We start from the raw sequence: 15,834 nt of genomic DNA, 5'->3' as shown, positions 1-15,834 counted from the left end.
TTTTTCCTCCTCTTTGTCATTTTGCGATGTTTCTTGTCTAACAATCCTTTTGGCTTTCCTAGCTACTTTTTCCAGGTCGCGGATAGTATACCCATTCTTTACCCCCACCTTCCTTATCCATTCTCCTTCTTTCTCTTTCTCTTTTTCGTCATTGCACAGTCTTTCGGCGCGAATGAAAAAGTTAAGAAAAACATTTAATTTAGTCCTATTCGAATGTTGGGATCTCTTATGGAGGTACAGCTCTCCAGCTAACGGTTTATGAAAGACCCCGGTTACGATCCGTTGTCCGGTTTTAGTAAGGCACAAGTCAAGAAAGTGGATCTTTCCGTTGGCCATATCTTCCCTAGTAAACCCAATCCTGGGGTCCTGCTTCCCCAATTGGTCGAAAATGCTGTCAAGTTTGATTTCATTCCCTATGATGAGGATGTCATCTACGTATCTCCCATAATATTTTACCTCCCCCCTCCCCCCTACATGCTCCATAGCGGCTTTTTCGACGTAGTGCATGAAGATGTTGGCCACAAGGCCAGAGATGGGATTGCCCATGGCCAACCCTTCTTTTTGTCGGAAGATTTTATCGTTAACGTAGAAGTAATTGTACCCCGTAATGAGAAAAAACCACCGGACATACTCCCAGGCGACCAAGATTTCAACGTTTTGGTCAATCAACCATCTATACAAATAATCTCCAGCTTTGTCCCGGGGGACACTGGGGTACAGATTAATAACGTCGAAACTACAGATTACGTCCCGTTCTCCTATGGTGAGTTTCTACTTTTGATGATGCAGATATTTATATCACACAAGAAAAACACAATATTCAATCATAGTGCCTACTGTACATTCCACCCTGGCCGAAGCAATAAAACTCCCCTTCGTCCCAAAAAAAATTTGGAGCTGTTGACCTTAACACACGTGTGAAAGGAATGTGGATGATGGTGTCGAAGTCACAAATTTCTGTCTAAATAGGAGGCCGCAACAGGAACAGTAATGGTACAGATAAACAAGCTACCCATAAAAAACTTTCTAGTCTAATACTTGCCGCTACTTAGATTTCTGCTCATAAATAAGATGAAGGAATGTAATAGCTGCTGTTCATGTTCTGTGAATTTATCCTTCACTAAATTGTGAGCAAAGTAACATTTGCTGTCTACGTTTTTACTCCTCACTGTAAATAAATTATACAAAATTGTTTTAACTAATGTCAAGGGGACTGACAGAAGTGCCAGAAGGGGGCTGACCTTCTCCCCACCCTCTACCTGGCTACGAGCCTGGTATGGTGTTTGTTATGTGGGATGCTGTTTTCCATAGATTACTACAGGAATAATTTTAATCTGTTCCTCAGCCTGGTCCAAAATTGTGAAACACCATGAAAAAAATTGCAGAGATTATCAAAAACAGTTGGAAATGCAAGGAATTTACTATTTTATGAGTACAGTCTCTCTCATTCATTGTTATTTCAGCTTTTGACACTTTGGTCGGTTTTTCTTTTGGTGCATTTATAACAATCGTTTTTACATGAATTGTAACCAGGTCGCTCCTTGTGTCTAGTCATATCATAAATTCTGTTACAAAGTTAATAATGAACTACAGGCACAGTGAGCAAGCTAATGTATTAATATTTGAATGTTATAAAGGTACAGGTCTTTCCAACACAGAGCACCAATCACTGTTCAAAATGGCTACCTATGGCCTTCACACACGTCCGAAGTCTCTGAGACCAGTCATCGATCCCAGCATGCATGGTCTCGAGGGGGAAAGTCCACCACTGCCTTCACAAGAGAACGCTTGAGACTCGCAAGGCTTGGATGCCTCTTCCTACAGACCATGCCCTCCAAAACTGACCACAACCTGTAGTCCAATGGGCTGAGGTCGGGGCTACTGGAGGGTCAATCAGCCAGAGCAATGAAATCAGGCACATTCCTCTGAAGCCACTCCTGTGTGGTCTTTGCCTTGTGGGTCAACGATTTCACAAGTGGCTCCAACACTGTCGCTTGGTACACTTTTGCAGATTTTTCACACCATGATCACAGATGTGGAGGTCAGTTGTGCCATCATACAAAACCCCCCACCAAACCATCACTGAGGCGGGATGATGGCTTCTGAGGGTCTGTGGTGTGTTTTCACGAGCTTCCTGGGATGTCGAGGCATAAACACAGTCGTTTTGACGATTGTAAGACACATCAATCGTGAAAATTTTTTCGTCTGTGAAAAGGGTCCTCTTGTGGGCACCATTTGCGTAACGCTGAAGGAGTCTTTTTTTGTTTTCTGCTCCCTCTGGACCTTAAGCTGTGAAGTGGGGAAGTGACCAGTACTTCGCCGATAAGCACGGAGTCCTAGGTCACTTCGGAGTCACATTGACATTTTTGAAATGTTCAGCTCTCAAGTCATCACTGCTTGTTTCCTGACTAAAATTTCGTCGAATCCACGCCGCCACTGCTTTCACGAGCTTCTGGCTCCTCACGCTGTGAGGTCTACCTTTCCTGTGGCGGTCCTCAATTGTCCCTGTGTCACAGTATCTGTTGATGGTCTGATGCATGAACATCCTGCTGATATTCAGCTTTTTCAGGGTGTTGAAAATGTCCGATGGTGATTTGCCAACTTTGTGCAGTGCAATTACTGTCACACGGTTCTCGTATACACCCCACTCCATTCGACTCGTAGTGAAATTCGCCTTTCCGCAACCACAGCCAAACACACAATGATACTGGTTATTGTTTGATCCAACATTGCAGGGTTACCTTGCCAATCAGTGTTGCCATTCCTGTCTAAACTTTGTAACAGAATTTATGATATGACTAGGTATATAAAGTACAGTACCCCATGTGCCTGCTGCAAGTCTGCTGAGGGTTAATCATATGTGATGATATTTGCATGCAGTTCGTAATGTGGGACCGAGTTCCTTATGTGGGACATTTTACAGCAATTGCACATGTTTGTCATGTGACACACCACTGTGTTAATCAATATTTTGAACAAATTTTAACTGTTACAATTTACAAGCACTACTATCACAACTAATGTGAATCAGGTATCGACGCAGCCCCACTTTCAATGCTGCTTTTTCTTTTTTGTTTCTTTTTTTTTTCATATCAAGCTGAACACAAAAGTAAATACAGAAATTAAATAACCATTTGCCGTGAGAGCCTGTGCCTACATACCGACTGCCAGCCTCACTCCCACCACAGTTATGGAGTGATGTCTTTAGCAGGGCAAATCCCCATTCATTGTTATAGGTTTCCATGACTGGGTTATGCTACTCATTCATAGTTCCAAAATTCCTCATGGAAATTAGCCACCGGTCCTATATACACAGGTTGAAGTATCAGGAGAAAAGCTGTTACGTTTTACCCCATGAGACTCGAACCTGTGCATGTCCAGTGGCTGGGGCCCAAAGCCTTAGACTGCACCGCATGGCCATGGTGCAGGACAAATACAGAAATTCTATAACTTACTCAAACGTTATGTGAAAACAGTGGCTCGATAAGTGATCAAACCTGAGTGTTTGGCATTTCATGTCAATGTTCTACCACCGAACTACCAAGACAATCTCTGGATTCCCCACAATTTTCGCAACTTAGATCGCTGAGTAAATTTATTCTGTTCCAGGCATACTTCAACATCTCAGCTGATACTAACCAATAATGCCACCACCTCCCTGCAACTGAAGAAAACTAATTCAACCAATGTAGCTGCATGTAATGGCTTATGGCTATGACTGAAAAGTTATGTTGAAATGGGGCTCAACCAGAGATGACCTCGCATCTATTACATTTGATACAACACCAGTGCCATCTATATACAATTGAGGGGACAAATTCAAACTAAACTAGCTACATGAAATGCAGGGTGGTGCATAATATATCTACTAATGTCAGTCTGTAAGCTTGTCAAAACGCAGAACGTTCAATAACCTCCTACCCTAGGCAGCTGCAGGATTCGCAAATAGTCTGCCATGGAAAGTTGGCAGGTTCGGACATGAATCACGACAGAGGAGCCCTTCACTCAAAGATGTTCCATACAGGAGATGCAGCAGGCACTGTGCACTTGGCGACTTCAGATTCTGCACACCGACATTGGCTCTCGATTGTCTGAAGCACTTCATTATGCTGTGCCTCTCTGACATGGATTGAAAATAATCCTCACTGGGCAGTCACAGTGCTTGCAGTGTCTTCTGGATGGATCCTGTTCGGATGAATGCCTCCACTACCGCAATATGTCTGGAATGGCCAAGGTTCCAGGGCACACTGATTGCAAGCCTTGCAGTTGCACAGGTTACTAATTCACATTGGTAGATAAAATAGCCATACAAACAAGTGTTCTCGGGTTACCAGCCAGGTTGAATTGGCATCAGCATCCAACATTTCGAGCATATACATTGCTCTCAACATCAGCAGTTAAGAGGCAGAGCTTTGATTTTGTCTTGTGATTGGTCCACACTGGACCCCGGTGTTTTATTGGAGGATGTTGTGCTTTTACAGAGAAATGGATCTCGGGCGAGACTGAGCTGGAATCCCGCATTCCTGTTGAGATCTGTGTTTTCTCAGGCAATGGCTATGGCTTCATTTACTAGAATACTAGAAACCTACTAGAAACTACCCCTGGAATCCACTTCTCCATAAAAGCACGACATCCACTAAAAGAACACTGGGATTTAGAGCGAACCCATCACAAGACAGAGTCTAAGCTCAGACTCTTAACACACATATTTAACCTTATCCTTTTCCTTTGTCTCTAATCAAAATTCCCTGATATTGAAAGCAATGTATGCACTCAAAACATTGTGGACACTAATGCCAATTTAACTCAAGAATATTTGTTTGAATCACGTGACCAGCAAAGCTACAAATATCCATCACCCTGAACACGATTTATTGACAAATTATGCAAAAATTATTGGAAGACAAAAAGTGGGCTTGCAAGTTTAGTGGTAGAGTTGGGTAATTTTGGGAGAATATACAATGAAGTTGATTATGTACAATACGTGTGTAGAAAGAAGTAAGGGTGGGAAAGTAAACCTCACATTCATAAATTCAAAACAGCGGAATAGTTATAACAAAGGAAATACGTGCAACTATAGAAATACACTGGCTGACAAAAAAAGTTAAGCACCCAGAAGGAGTGGTTCGACGTGAATGAAACTACATATGCTGAAAGTCCATGTACCTTTATTGAGCTGATTACAATATAGGATGCAAGAGTCAAGGCCGTTGGCAGTTACAGGTGGAATGGTGGCGCCAGGTCAGTAGGGTGTCGTACCCACCCTGGCCGCAATGCATGCCCTTATGCAGTTCGGAATAGTGTCAAACAACCTTTGGATCCTCTCCTGAGGCACGTTCGTCCATAAGTGTTGCAGCTGTCCCTCCAGATCCCGTAGGTTGGCACTAGGACGGAGTCCCCGTCCAATGTCATCCCACACATGTTCAATGATGGAAAGGTCCGGGAATGGTGCTGGCCACGGGAGGACCTCAACATGCTCTAGGCAGTCCATAGACACATGGGCTGTGTGTGGGCGTGCATTATCTTGTTGGAACACTGTCCCAGGGTGTTGTGCCATAAGGGGTAGGACGTGTGGATGCTGAATGTCTGTGACGTATCGCTGTGCCGTCAAAGTCTGCCAAAGCACTATTAGAGGTGACCTGAACACATATCCAATGGCTCCCCACACCATAATGCCAGGGGTCACACCTGTGTGTCTCTCCACAATGTAGACAGGGTGTGCCCTCTGCCCTCGACTCCAGCACGCCCGCACACAATGGTCATCGGAGGTCATGGAGAAGCGGGACTCATCACTGAACATGATGCGATGCCATTCGTCCTCTGTCCATGCCTCCCTAGCACGGCACCACACCAACCGCACGCATCGGTGTAGTGGTGTCAACGGCAACCGGCGCATGGGGAGGAAGGACCAGAATCCGGCGGATGCGAGTCGTCGAGACACTGTGCAGGAACTCACAGGATGTTGTAGATTATCCAGTACATGTTCTCGGATGACGGGTGCTAAGTTGTGGGATCCCGCACTGCTTGGAGCGCCATACGACGGTCCTCCCTCGGGGTGGTGTTTCTTGGTCGACCTGAACCTGCACGACGTGCATGGGTGCCCTCATGTACCCATTGATTCCAACATCGAACCACTGTGACATCTGAATGGCCCACATGCCTGGCAATTGCCCGATACGACCAACCCGCCTCATGCAGTCCCACAATGCGGTCTCTGTCAAATGCTGTCAATTGCTGGATCGGCTGTCTAACGCGTCTGCGAGCCATCGCCGGTGCTTCGTTTTCCTCTCTAAACTTCGTGCTGCACTGTCTGACTCACAGCAGGTGACTGGTCCCACCTTATCAGCAACAGGAGGTGACGTCACAAATGACCTCTGGTGGGCGTTCTACACATTACAGATCCTTGTACATCTAATCAGTTACTCACACATCAATGGTATGCATGTATACCGAAATAGGGTAATCTTCGACCATTCCTTCTGGGTGCTTCACTTTTTTTGTCAGCAAGTGTATTTGTTTAGCTTATTTTTAAATATAATTTACCAGTTTAATATTTTATTCCATTTTTAATATGCCTGTTAATGAACAGGTAATTTTTGATCCCACTCTTGATGAAGAAACCAAATGGTTTCCAAAAATTTGAGAATGTAATTTGTCAGGTATGTTTTTTAATCAGTTTGACAGGTTGACAAAGGACCTAATTTCCACTTACATCTGCAATGTAAGCAGAAATCTATACTATACAGATATATACTAAGTATACTAAGTATACATCATGTGCTTTTCTCAATTTGAATGTACATTTCAACAGTGTTGAAATATACACATACGTACACAAAACACATACATTTTACATAGGCAGAAAAATGTATCATCTCATCCTCGTAATAGAATTATTTCAAGAACATAATTAATTTAAGATTAATAATAACAGTCAGGGTTTATATATGATATTTTCTTCTTTCTTTGATCAATGTTCCAATCATTATGTGACTCACATTCTTTGAAGATTCTGAGAGTTATTATTGTCCTTATGACCGAAACACTGAACACATAAAGTAGTAAATATCATTCAGAAGTAATTGATTTTTTACTTATAACACCTAACAATTGTAATGTGGATACTTAAAAAACTCCCATGAAAGCAATTTTTCAAGTAAAAAATCACAAAGCAGTGAATTACATATTTTAGTATTCTTATATTTTTGTTGTTTAGCATCACTTTTCTGCCACTTCTATCTCATCATGATGACGAGGATAAGTGATGATTAGATAAAACTGATGAAGCTCACAAAGAACACCTATGACCAGGCTGGGACTCCAATTCAGGACCTCTAGTGGAGAGAAGTTGACCATTTCAACTTGCCACAGAGCTGTCACAAAAGCAGTGAAAAGTAATATTATATAATAAAAATAAGCGGGCATTACAGGCTGCAAATATATATACACACCGTGCGTCCATTTCGATCTTCAGCCGAGAGATCGGGAGAAGAGTGGCGGGCGGCGCTGGCGGAGATGCCGACATTTGTGGCCTGTAATGCCCGCTTATTTTTATGGACATATGCAGACATTTATATAAATATTGCAAAACGAGCACTAACCTGTGTTATAATTTATCATCTGTAATTCATCCAAGTTCTGCCCTTATATACACAAAAAATACGCTTTAGAAACGATGTTAAGAGCCACAGATAATAGAACATTTTAATCATAATTTTGACCAGTAACGTCCTGCTTAAGTTTATATCCTTGAAAGAGTTTTGTGGCGATGGAAATCGTTTGGAGGTTTCGAATGTGCAACACTGTATCAAGATTACGCTGCAGACGAAACCGTTAAAAGTGAATGGTTTTCGTAAGCTTCCTTGCAATCCGATATCTCAGAGCTCGAGTTTTTTTGTTCCTTCGCGACTAGATGAAGACAGAGCTGTGAATATAGTGGCGAGCAACGTAAACCAAGTGCGTGTTAATTTCGTACTGTGCGCAAGAGTGTTATTCTTGGTTACTTGCAGTTACTTGTTTGTGTTATTGCAGTGTGTATGTGTCAGTTAAGACTATTTGAATGCCAGCCGCAAGGTTCACGTTAGAACAAAGATTTATTATGTATGACAAGTACATGAAAACAGACTCGTGTGTAGGCAATTTGTACAGAAATTCCCAGGCGTTTCAACTCCACATAGAGATACGGTTAGACATCTTGTCCTTAAATTACGAGAAACTGGATCGTTAAATTTTAAAACACCTAATCAAAAACGACGGATTCTAACCGAAGCAAAACTCGACGAAATTGGTGCAGCGTTAGAACGTTCTCCAAACAAACCTCTACGCCGTGTTTCACAAGAGGTGGGCGTGTCAAAATCATCGGCACATACAGCCACTAAGCTACTAAAATTAAAACCGTAATCTTATAACACAGGTTAGTGCTCGTTTTGCAATATTTATATAAATGTCTGCATACGTCCATAAAAATAAGCGGGCATTACAGGCCACAAATGTCGGCATCTCCGTCAGCGCAGCCTGCCACGCTTCTCCCGATCTCTCGGCTGAAGATCGAAATGGACGCACGGTATATATATATCTGTGCTTGGCACCATGCCATGAAGGGGGTGTGGAGTTAAGGCCCCCCACTATCTTGATCACGGCCAAAGGTGGGGTGATGTGATCAGCACCACACCCCTGGTTGCCTTTACCCCCCCCCCCCCATATATATAAAGTTAACTTACGTTGGAAAATTAAAATAAATTACATACCTGGAAATAAACACCACCTCGAGGTTTCTTCTCATTCTTATCTCCATAATACATAAATGTCCTTTTCAAGCGGTCAAACACGAACCACCGCTTGTTCCAGTTGTGGAATTTGGAGCCCATCTTATGTAAGTAGCCCCTGCACGATGTAGGCGTAAGAAAAACATGAGAGCAGAGCTCAATCTGATGACCAGCTGTCTCAATGTGTTGGCGAAGGTCCAAAGTTTCGCTGCGGATTGGCAGGTATCTGGTCAACGGCCTCTGCTGTTGTAGAACAACAAACAATTTTTGGGTCAGGTACTCTCAATAGAATAATTAGCAACACATATACAAGTTACGATGTACATAAAATGAAAAACTGTTGTGTCAATATAAGTTTTAATTTGTCAAGTACATACTTTCCCATTTCTTGCCAAGTTTTCACTAATCATGCATGCAATAGAAAAACAGAATGGAATTATACAACCATTCACTGACTGGAAATTGTAAGGTAAAAATAACTTTCTTTTGAGAAGAGTATGCAGTTCACTTTTCACTGACGTTTTAATGAAAATAATGAGTAAGATTTATATGTATATGATTGTCCCATTGCTACTAACTTCTATGTCTAACAACTACGTGTTTCCATATTTAGAAATTGGTGTTGTGAAGACACCAGGTAGTATAAAACAATTAAATAGCTTTCTTTCACAAATAAAAATTAGAATTAACATTAAATGAACTGACATTTCTTATAAACATATTGTAAAGAAATATCAAACATGCCTAACTCGATTTATTTGAGGAAATGTTAAACTGTTTTACGTTTACTCGACATGTAACACTATTAACAAATAATCTGGGAAACCTTTGGGTGAAAAGGTCCACAAGAATTTCAGTATTAATATCCCTCTCTACTAGAAGCAAATACATTTCATAATATCCATAAAGTTTTAAAGAATATTTTTTTAATGCTGCACAGTTCTACTTATAAAATATTAGATGGAGAAATAAAAAATTGAAATGCTCAAAAGTTAAAAGTTCTGTAAATTACACCAATAACCTGGTATGTTACAAAGTGTCTTTGAACTGCCTGAGATTTGTCTGTCTAAGTGGCTATTTGTTAATGAAGCAAAACACGAGAATTACAAAACGGCAATAGAGGTAATGCCAGGAAGGAGAGAAGAACTATTATGCCTCAAGGGTTTATAAAAATCTTAATGTCAGTTAAATATTTAGTTAAATCTTTATTTAAATCAACAAAGATAAAATAACAAACACACACACATATTATGTTTTCAAATACAATTTGAATTTGCATTTTCTTCTTATGTTACTTTTCTACCACATTTTGATAACCATGACAATGATAAACAATGATCATTAGATTAAACACATGAAAAGAGACAAATAAACGCCCATGCCAATGTTGGGAGTGTAACCTGGAACTTTCAGTGGGAAGATCCTGAGCCAATAATTCAATGATTTAGCTATTTAATCATTTCTAGAAATAAAAATCAATTTCAAAAGAAGATCAATATTATTGTATTATTTTGTAATGTTGTGTTGAGAGGTAAGATCTTACTGCGATAACATTTCATCCCCAGTCACTCTTAGCCTTTAGCATAATGCACAGTGAACTTTCTACATGGCTTATGTGGGAAAGAATAAAAAAAAAAAACACTGTTTACCTTGTAGAGGTAGTGCTTTAACAAATACACATGTTAATCATATCCTCTAAAGCACTTATACATGATAATGCCAACATTTCAAACTTTAGTATTTGAATTCAAGTTGAATTGTCCAAGGCCCAACTCTGATTTAACCTCCAGACCTTACAACCCTGGCCTTGAGAATCAACATCAACCCTGGCTGATAAACTTGCTTATTGTGAAGGTTAGGTTTATTCCATTTCTGCCCTGATTCTTTAAATATGTATTGGCAAATATTTCGGATCATCTCAGTTTGAAAAATGCTGAAAATAGTTTTCAATTTTTTTATGTTGAAATTACCGATCTCGACTTTATAATATCTACATACATATTTCCATTATTGTTTAAAATAATTTTCCATTTTTTACGTTGAAAATATTGATCTGGCCTTCATAATATCTACACACATGCTTCTATAGCCATGAACCCACTAATAGACATTGACACGAGAAAAAAAAAATATGTAATGCGTTTATTTTAATGTTATTTTCCTGCCTTGTCCCTACACACATTATATCTTGTTACCACACTGACTTTTTAAAATTTTTATGTGTGTGATATAAATTGGATGACACTGAACTCGTCGGCATTGAACTCTATGATATATTATTACATTCTTGAGATAAATAGTTGAGATGTTAGGTTTTATAAATCCGGAAGACTTTTTTCTACTAGGCCTTGATCTTATGTTTGTTTTTGTAATGTTTCTTCACATCAGCTATTTCAGTTATCATTTGGAAGAGGGAGAAAGTTTCATTAGTCTGTGCATCTTTGATATTGGAAACAATCGCTTCTTTTCTGTACAGTATTGCTCTTCATGATATTCTCTATATTTACAAAGTAGAAGATTAGTTTTTCTCATGAGCAGGTCTGCAACATTGTTCTGAAAGTTACTTTTTAATGTACCTGCCAGCATGTACATAAATTGGGACTACTGTATAGACCGTGTTAAAAATGTAAACATAAACATTGGTGAGGTCTTGCCCGGTCCCCCCGGAACTTCCGGTTTAGGCTAGTCCCCGTTGTTGCCAGTGCAGATTCACCAGCATACGAAGTAAGAAATGAGCACTTATTTTCATCAGTTATGCGACGATAGTCAAGAAAGGTATTTGTTATACTTCTACTATGAAGGAGTGGACGTCTAGAATCCGTCGAATGATCAACTGCAGAGCAGATTATTAAAATAGGACGTGTCTTTGTGGCCGCCAGATGTATAGCACACTACGTACTACAGAATCTACGTACATACATGGGCGTCCGGAACGGGGCAAGGGGGGGCCGTGCTCCCCCTCCCGGAAAATGAAAGTCAACCAAAAAATATGTATTTCACACATATAATTTCATTTTAGCCACAATAATATGTGTTAATTACTGCATGAACACCATAAATTCAAATTTAAACAATGTTTTTTAGGGAACAACACTATTTTGGAGGAAAATTTGCCTTCATTTGCCCCCCCTGGAAAAAAATACCTTCCTTGCCCCTCCCTGGAAAAAATCCTGCGGACATGCATGCGTACATACAAGTATCTCATGTACACGCACGACGAACGTTTAAATATATTGAATTATTTTGTTAATGGAAAAGTGAGAGAAAGATAATTCTATAAAAGAAGTGATATTATTATATTATAAAGTATGCTTAAGTGAATCTTTGCCAACAAATCTGCAGAAGTAATGACACATAACAAATGCTAGTAAATATATGTGCTTTCAACGTCGCCTTTCCGCCTGAGCGATTTAGGGAAAACCTATGATATGGCATGCCACTTACACTTGCACGAATTTACTTCAAGCAACAAGGGAGTTTTCAGATTATAAGCGACAACCGATATCGGGGTTCCGCACAGAAGCATTCGATCTAAAGCAAACCATTCACAAGTCACGCTTGCGCAAATAACAGGCCGGGGCAACACAATGCACGGTATTGATAAAGCGGCCCAGTCCAAGCGACAAGCGACACCTGCAATTTGTCGTTCGTAAAGTATTGTTTTTTAATATTGATTTCCAAGAGACATATATCGCTGAAGTCCGAAAGCTTTCTTACGTGTCGCTTGGACTGGACTGGTGTTTTCTCAGTACCATACATCGTGTCGCCTCGCTCTGTTGTACTCGTATGCAAGATGAATTGTTTCCTTTAGAGTAAAGGGGCTGTTGCTTGTCGCTTCGGTGTGTAATCTCCGTGCCACTTAAAATAAAGTGAATTCTTAGTGATCAATGAAATTTTTCGAACCGAAGCGACACGACAAGCTGCACGTGTCGCTCAGATTCTCAATGGCGTGTATTGTGCCGCCTGAGACTTGATTTCCCATGAGCGGTAAATGCTTATTTATAAACTAAATGGGCCTGTCGCTTGTCACTTCGGTACACACCACTGCTGTTGCGTGTCGCTTCGGTTTGAAACCTCACTAAGAGGCGTACTTTTCACCACAACACAATACGCAGATAAACGATCAACATGTTTGTAACAAAATGCAAGTCGTAAAAATCCTTTCCGTGTACCAGTCCTTTCTCGTTCTGCTTGTATCAACAGGTTTCGTCTCTCTACGTCCTTCAGAAACCCACGAAGTGATACTTGACTCAATAAATTTGTTCCCGATCGAACTGTGCAATCATATGCTACACAGGTGACGCCCTATTTCCTTGTAAAAGAATCACCACTTTGCCCTTTCGTATTAACGTCCATAGCATCCTAAGCGTAACCGGATGTTCGAGGGGGACCAGACGAGTGCGCATGCTCCGCAGTAGCTACGCCTTTAACACCATCTATTCATAAAAGCATAGCTGTTACTTGGGGGGGGCAAGGGAGGGGGACATTCACTGCACAAATTATCAGGTTTACTAAAATTTGAAAGATCAGTGCATCCATAAAGTTTTAAAGAATACTATACTTGGCCGCGGTGGCTCAGTCGGTAACGCGTCTGACTACCATGCTCAAGGTCCCGGGTTCGATCCCCGGCCGGTTCAAATCCGGGAACTTTTCTAACGGTGAAAGCGGCCCCGGCGCCCACCCAGCGTTGAATAACATGGGTACCTGGGGGAAACCCTGGGGGGTAAAGGCGGTTAGGGGCGTGATGCTGATCACATCACCCCCACTCACGACCGGATCAAGAAAGTGTGGGGCGTTACCCCCACACCCCCTATACGCCTTCATGGCGTGGTGCTATGCACAGGGGAACACTTTACTCTTTTTATTTTTTTAATGCTGCACAGTTCTACTTATAAAATATTAGATGGAGAAATAAAAAATTGAAACGCTCAAAAGTTAAAAGTTCTTTATATTACACAAATAACCTGGTATGTTATCAAAGTGTCTTGGAACTGCTTCGAGATTTTTCTGTCTGTGTGGCTATTTTTTAATGAAGCAACACACGAGAATTACAAACGGCAAGAGAGGTAATGCCAGGAAGGAGAGAAGAACTATTATGCCTCAAGGTTTTATAAAAATCTCAATGTCAGTTAAATATTTAGTTAAATGTTTATTTAAATCAACAAAGATAAAATAACACACACATATTATGTTTTCGAATACAATTTGAATTTGCATTTTCTTCTTATGTTACTTTTCTATAAAGTTCCAAATGTAATAGTTGGGCTGAAATGTTCATAGGCTGACTCATAGATGGCGTTACTAGAATTAAATAAATCCATGTGATTTTTACTTAGTACTAACCTTCAAAAGATACGTGTATAAATTTCACAGCTGCCGGATAATTAGTTCGTGAGATATAGCATTGTGAGTGAAGCAGCTTTTGTTATTGTGAAAAAATGGATAAAAAAGAATTTCGTGTGTTAATAAAGCATTGCTTTTTGGCGAAAAAAATACTGTTGAAGCCAAGGCTTGGCTTGATAAACATTATTCGGACTCTGCACCAGGAAAATCAACCGTTGAGAAGTGGTTTGCTAAATTTAAACGAGGCGAAATGAACATCGAAGACGATGCACGCAGTGGACGCCCCAAAGAGGTTGTTACCGACGAAAACATAAAAAAAAAATAATTTTAAATGATCGTAAAGTGAAGTTGATCGAGATAGCGGAGACTTTAAAAATATCAAAGGAACGTGTTGGACATACTGTGCATGAATATTTGAACATGCGAAAGCTGTGTGCAAAATGGGTGCCGCGCGTGCTCACAATCGATCAAAAGCAACAACGTTTTGATGATTCGGAGCAATGTTTAGCGATATTCAACCGTAATAAACACGAATTTTTCCGTCGATATATTACAATGGATGAAACATGGCTCCATAACTACACTCCAGAGTCCAATCGACAGTCAGCCGAGTGGACTGCACGTGATGAACCGAATCCAAAGCGTGGAAAGACGCAACAGTCGGCTGGCAAGGTTATGGCATCAGTATTCTGGGATGCGCATGGTATTATATTCATTGCTTACCTCAAAAAGGGCCAGACCATCAACAGCGATTATTACATAGCGTTGTTGGAGCGTTTAAAGGATGAAATCACGAAAAAACGGCCCCATTTGAAGAAGAAAAAAGTGCTGTTTCATCAAGACAATGCACCGTGTCACAAATCAATGAAAACGATGGCAAAATTATATGAATTAGAGTACGAATTGCTTCCCCATCCACCATATTCTCCAGATCTGGCCCCCAGTGACTTTTTCCTGTTTGCAGACCTTATAAGAATGCTCGCTGGAAAGAAATTTAGCACTGATGAAGAGGTAATCGCCGAAACTGAGGCCTATTTTGAGGCTAAAGAGAAATCGTACTATAAAAATGGCATCGAAAAATTGTATGACCACTATAATCGTTGTATCGCCCTCGAAGGCAACTATATTGAATAATAAAATCGAATTTTGTCAAAAAAATATTTTTTACTATGTTAGCCTACGAACTTTCCAGCCCAACTGTTAACAATTATTTAGCAAAAATTGTAATGCATGCTATTTTTATGAGATAGAAAAGTTCACAATTCTGCCCCCTCTCCCAAATTTAGGTCCAAAGTTATGCCCACACATAAATTATAACTTTTTACCAACATAGCAGTATATTGTTTTTTATGTTCTCTGCAGAATATGGAGCCAAATGTGGTTAAATCAAAGACAAACGCTACAAAATCATATCGCTACGATATTTGCATTATTTAGCGTTTTAATGTATCCTCTCCTAAGCAATTTTGAGCAACGACCAACGTTTTTCGGTGCTACCACAATTGTGAAAATGAGGTTCTGTGTATAATTTCAGTTAAATTTCCACGCATAACATAAAACCACAGTTCAATGAACAAAAACTAATTTCGTTTTGGAATACAGCAGCCCAAATTCTATTTTAAAAAACCTACTTTTGTTTTTGTACAAAACTTCAATTGTAGAGCAGTGTAAATTGGGGGGGGGGGGGGGGAGAATCGGCAAGGGCTCTTATGTGAACTAAAAATAT

General features: G+C 40.4%; 1 protein-coding gene across 3 annotated transcripts in view; it reads right to left on the bottom strand.

Annotated features, from left to right (window-relative positions):
- Positions 1–15,834, bottom strand: part of LOC145978704 (uncharacterized) — a 289,117-nt gene that overhangs the window by 5,430 nt on the left and 267,853 nt on the right. For all 3 annotated transcript variants that reach the window (XM_083111504.1, XM_083111503.1, XM_083111505.1), the window contains one exon: positions 8,748–9,008. In XM_083111504.1, coding sequence (XP_082967630.1) covers positions 8,748–9,008 — 261 coding nt within the window. The remainder of the gene's footprint in view (positions 1–8,747; positions 9,009–15,834) is intronic.

This window comes from Lepisma saccharinum, chromosome 25 (assembly GCF_977018435.1).
Source record: "Lepisma saccharinum chromosome 25, izLepSacc3.1, whole genome shotgun sequence".
Lineage (NCBI taxonomy): Eukaryota > Metazoa > Arthropoda > Insecta > Zygentoma > Lepismatidae > Lepisma > Lepisma saccharinum.
This window is presented reverse-complemented; position numbering and strand designations above follow the sequence as displayed.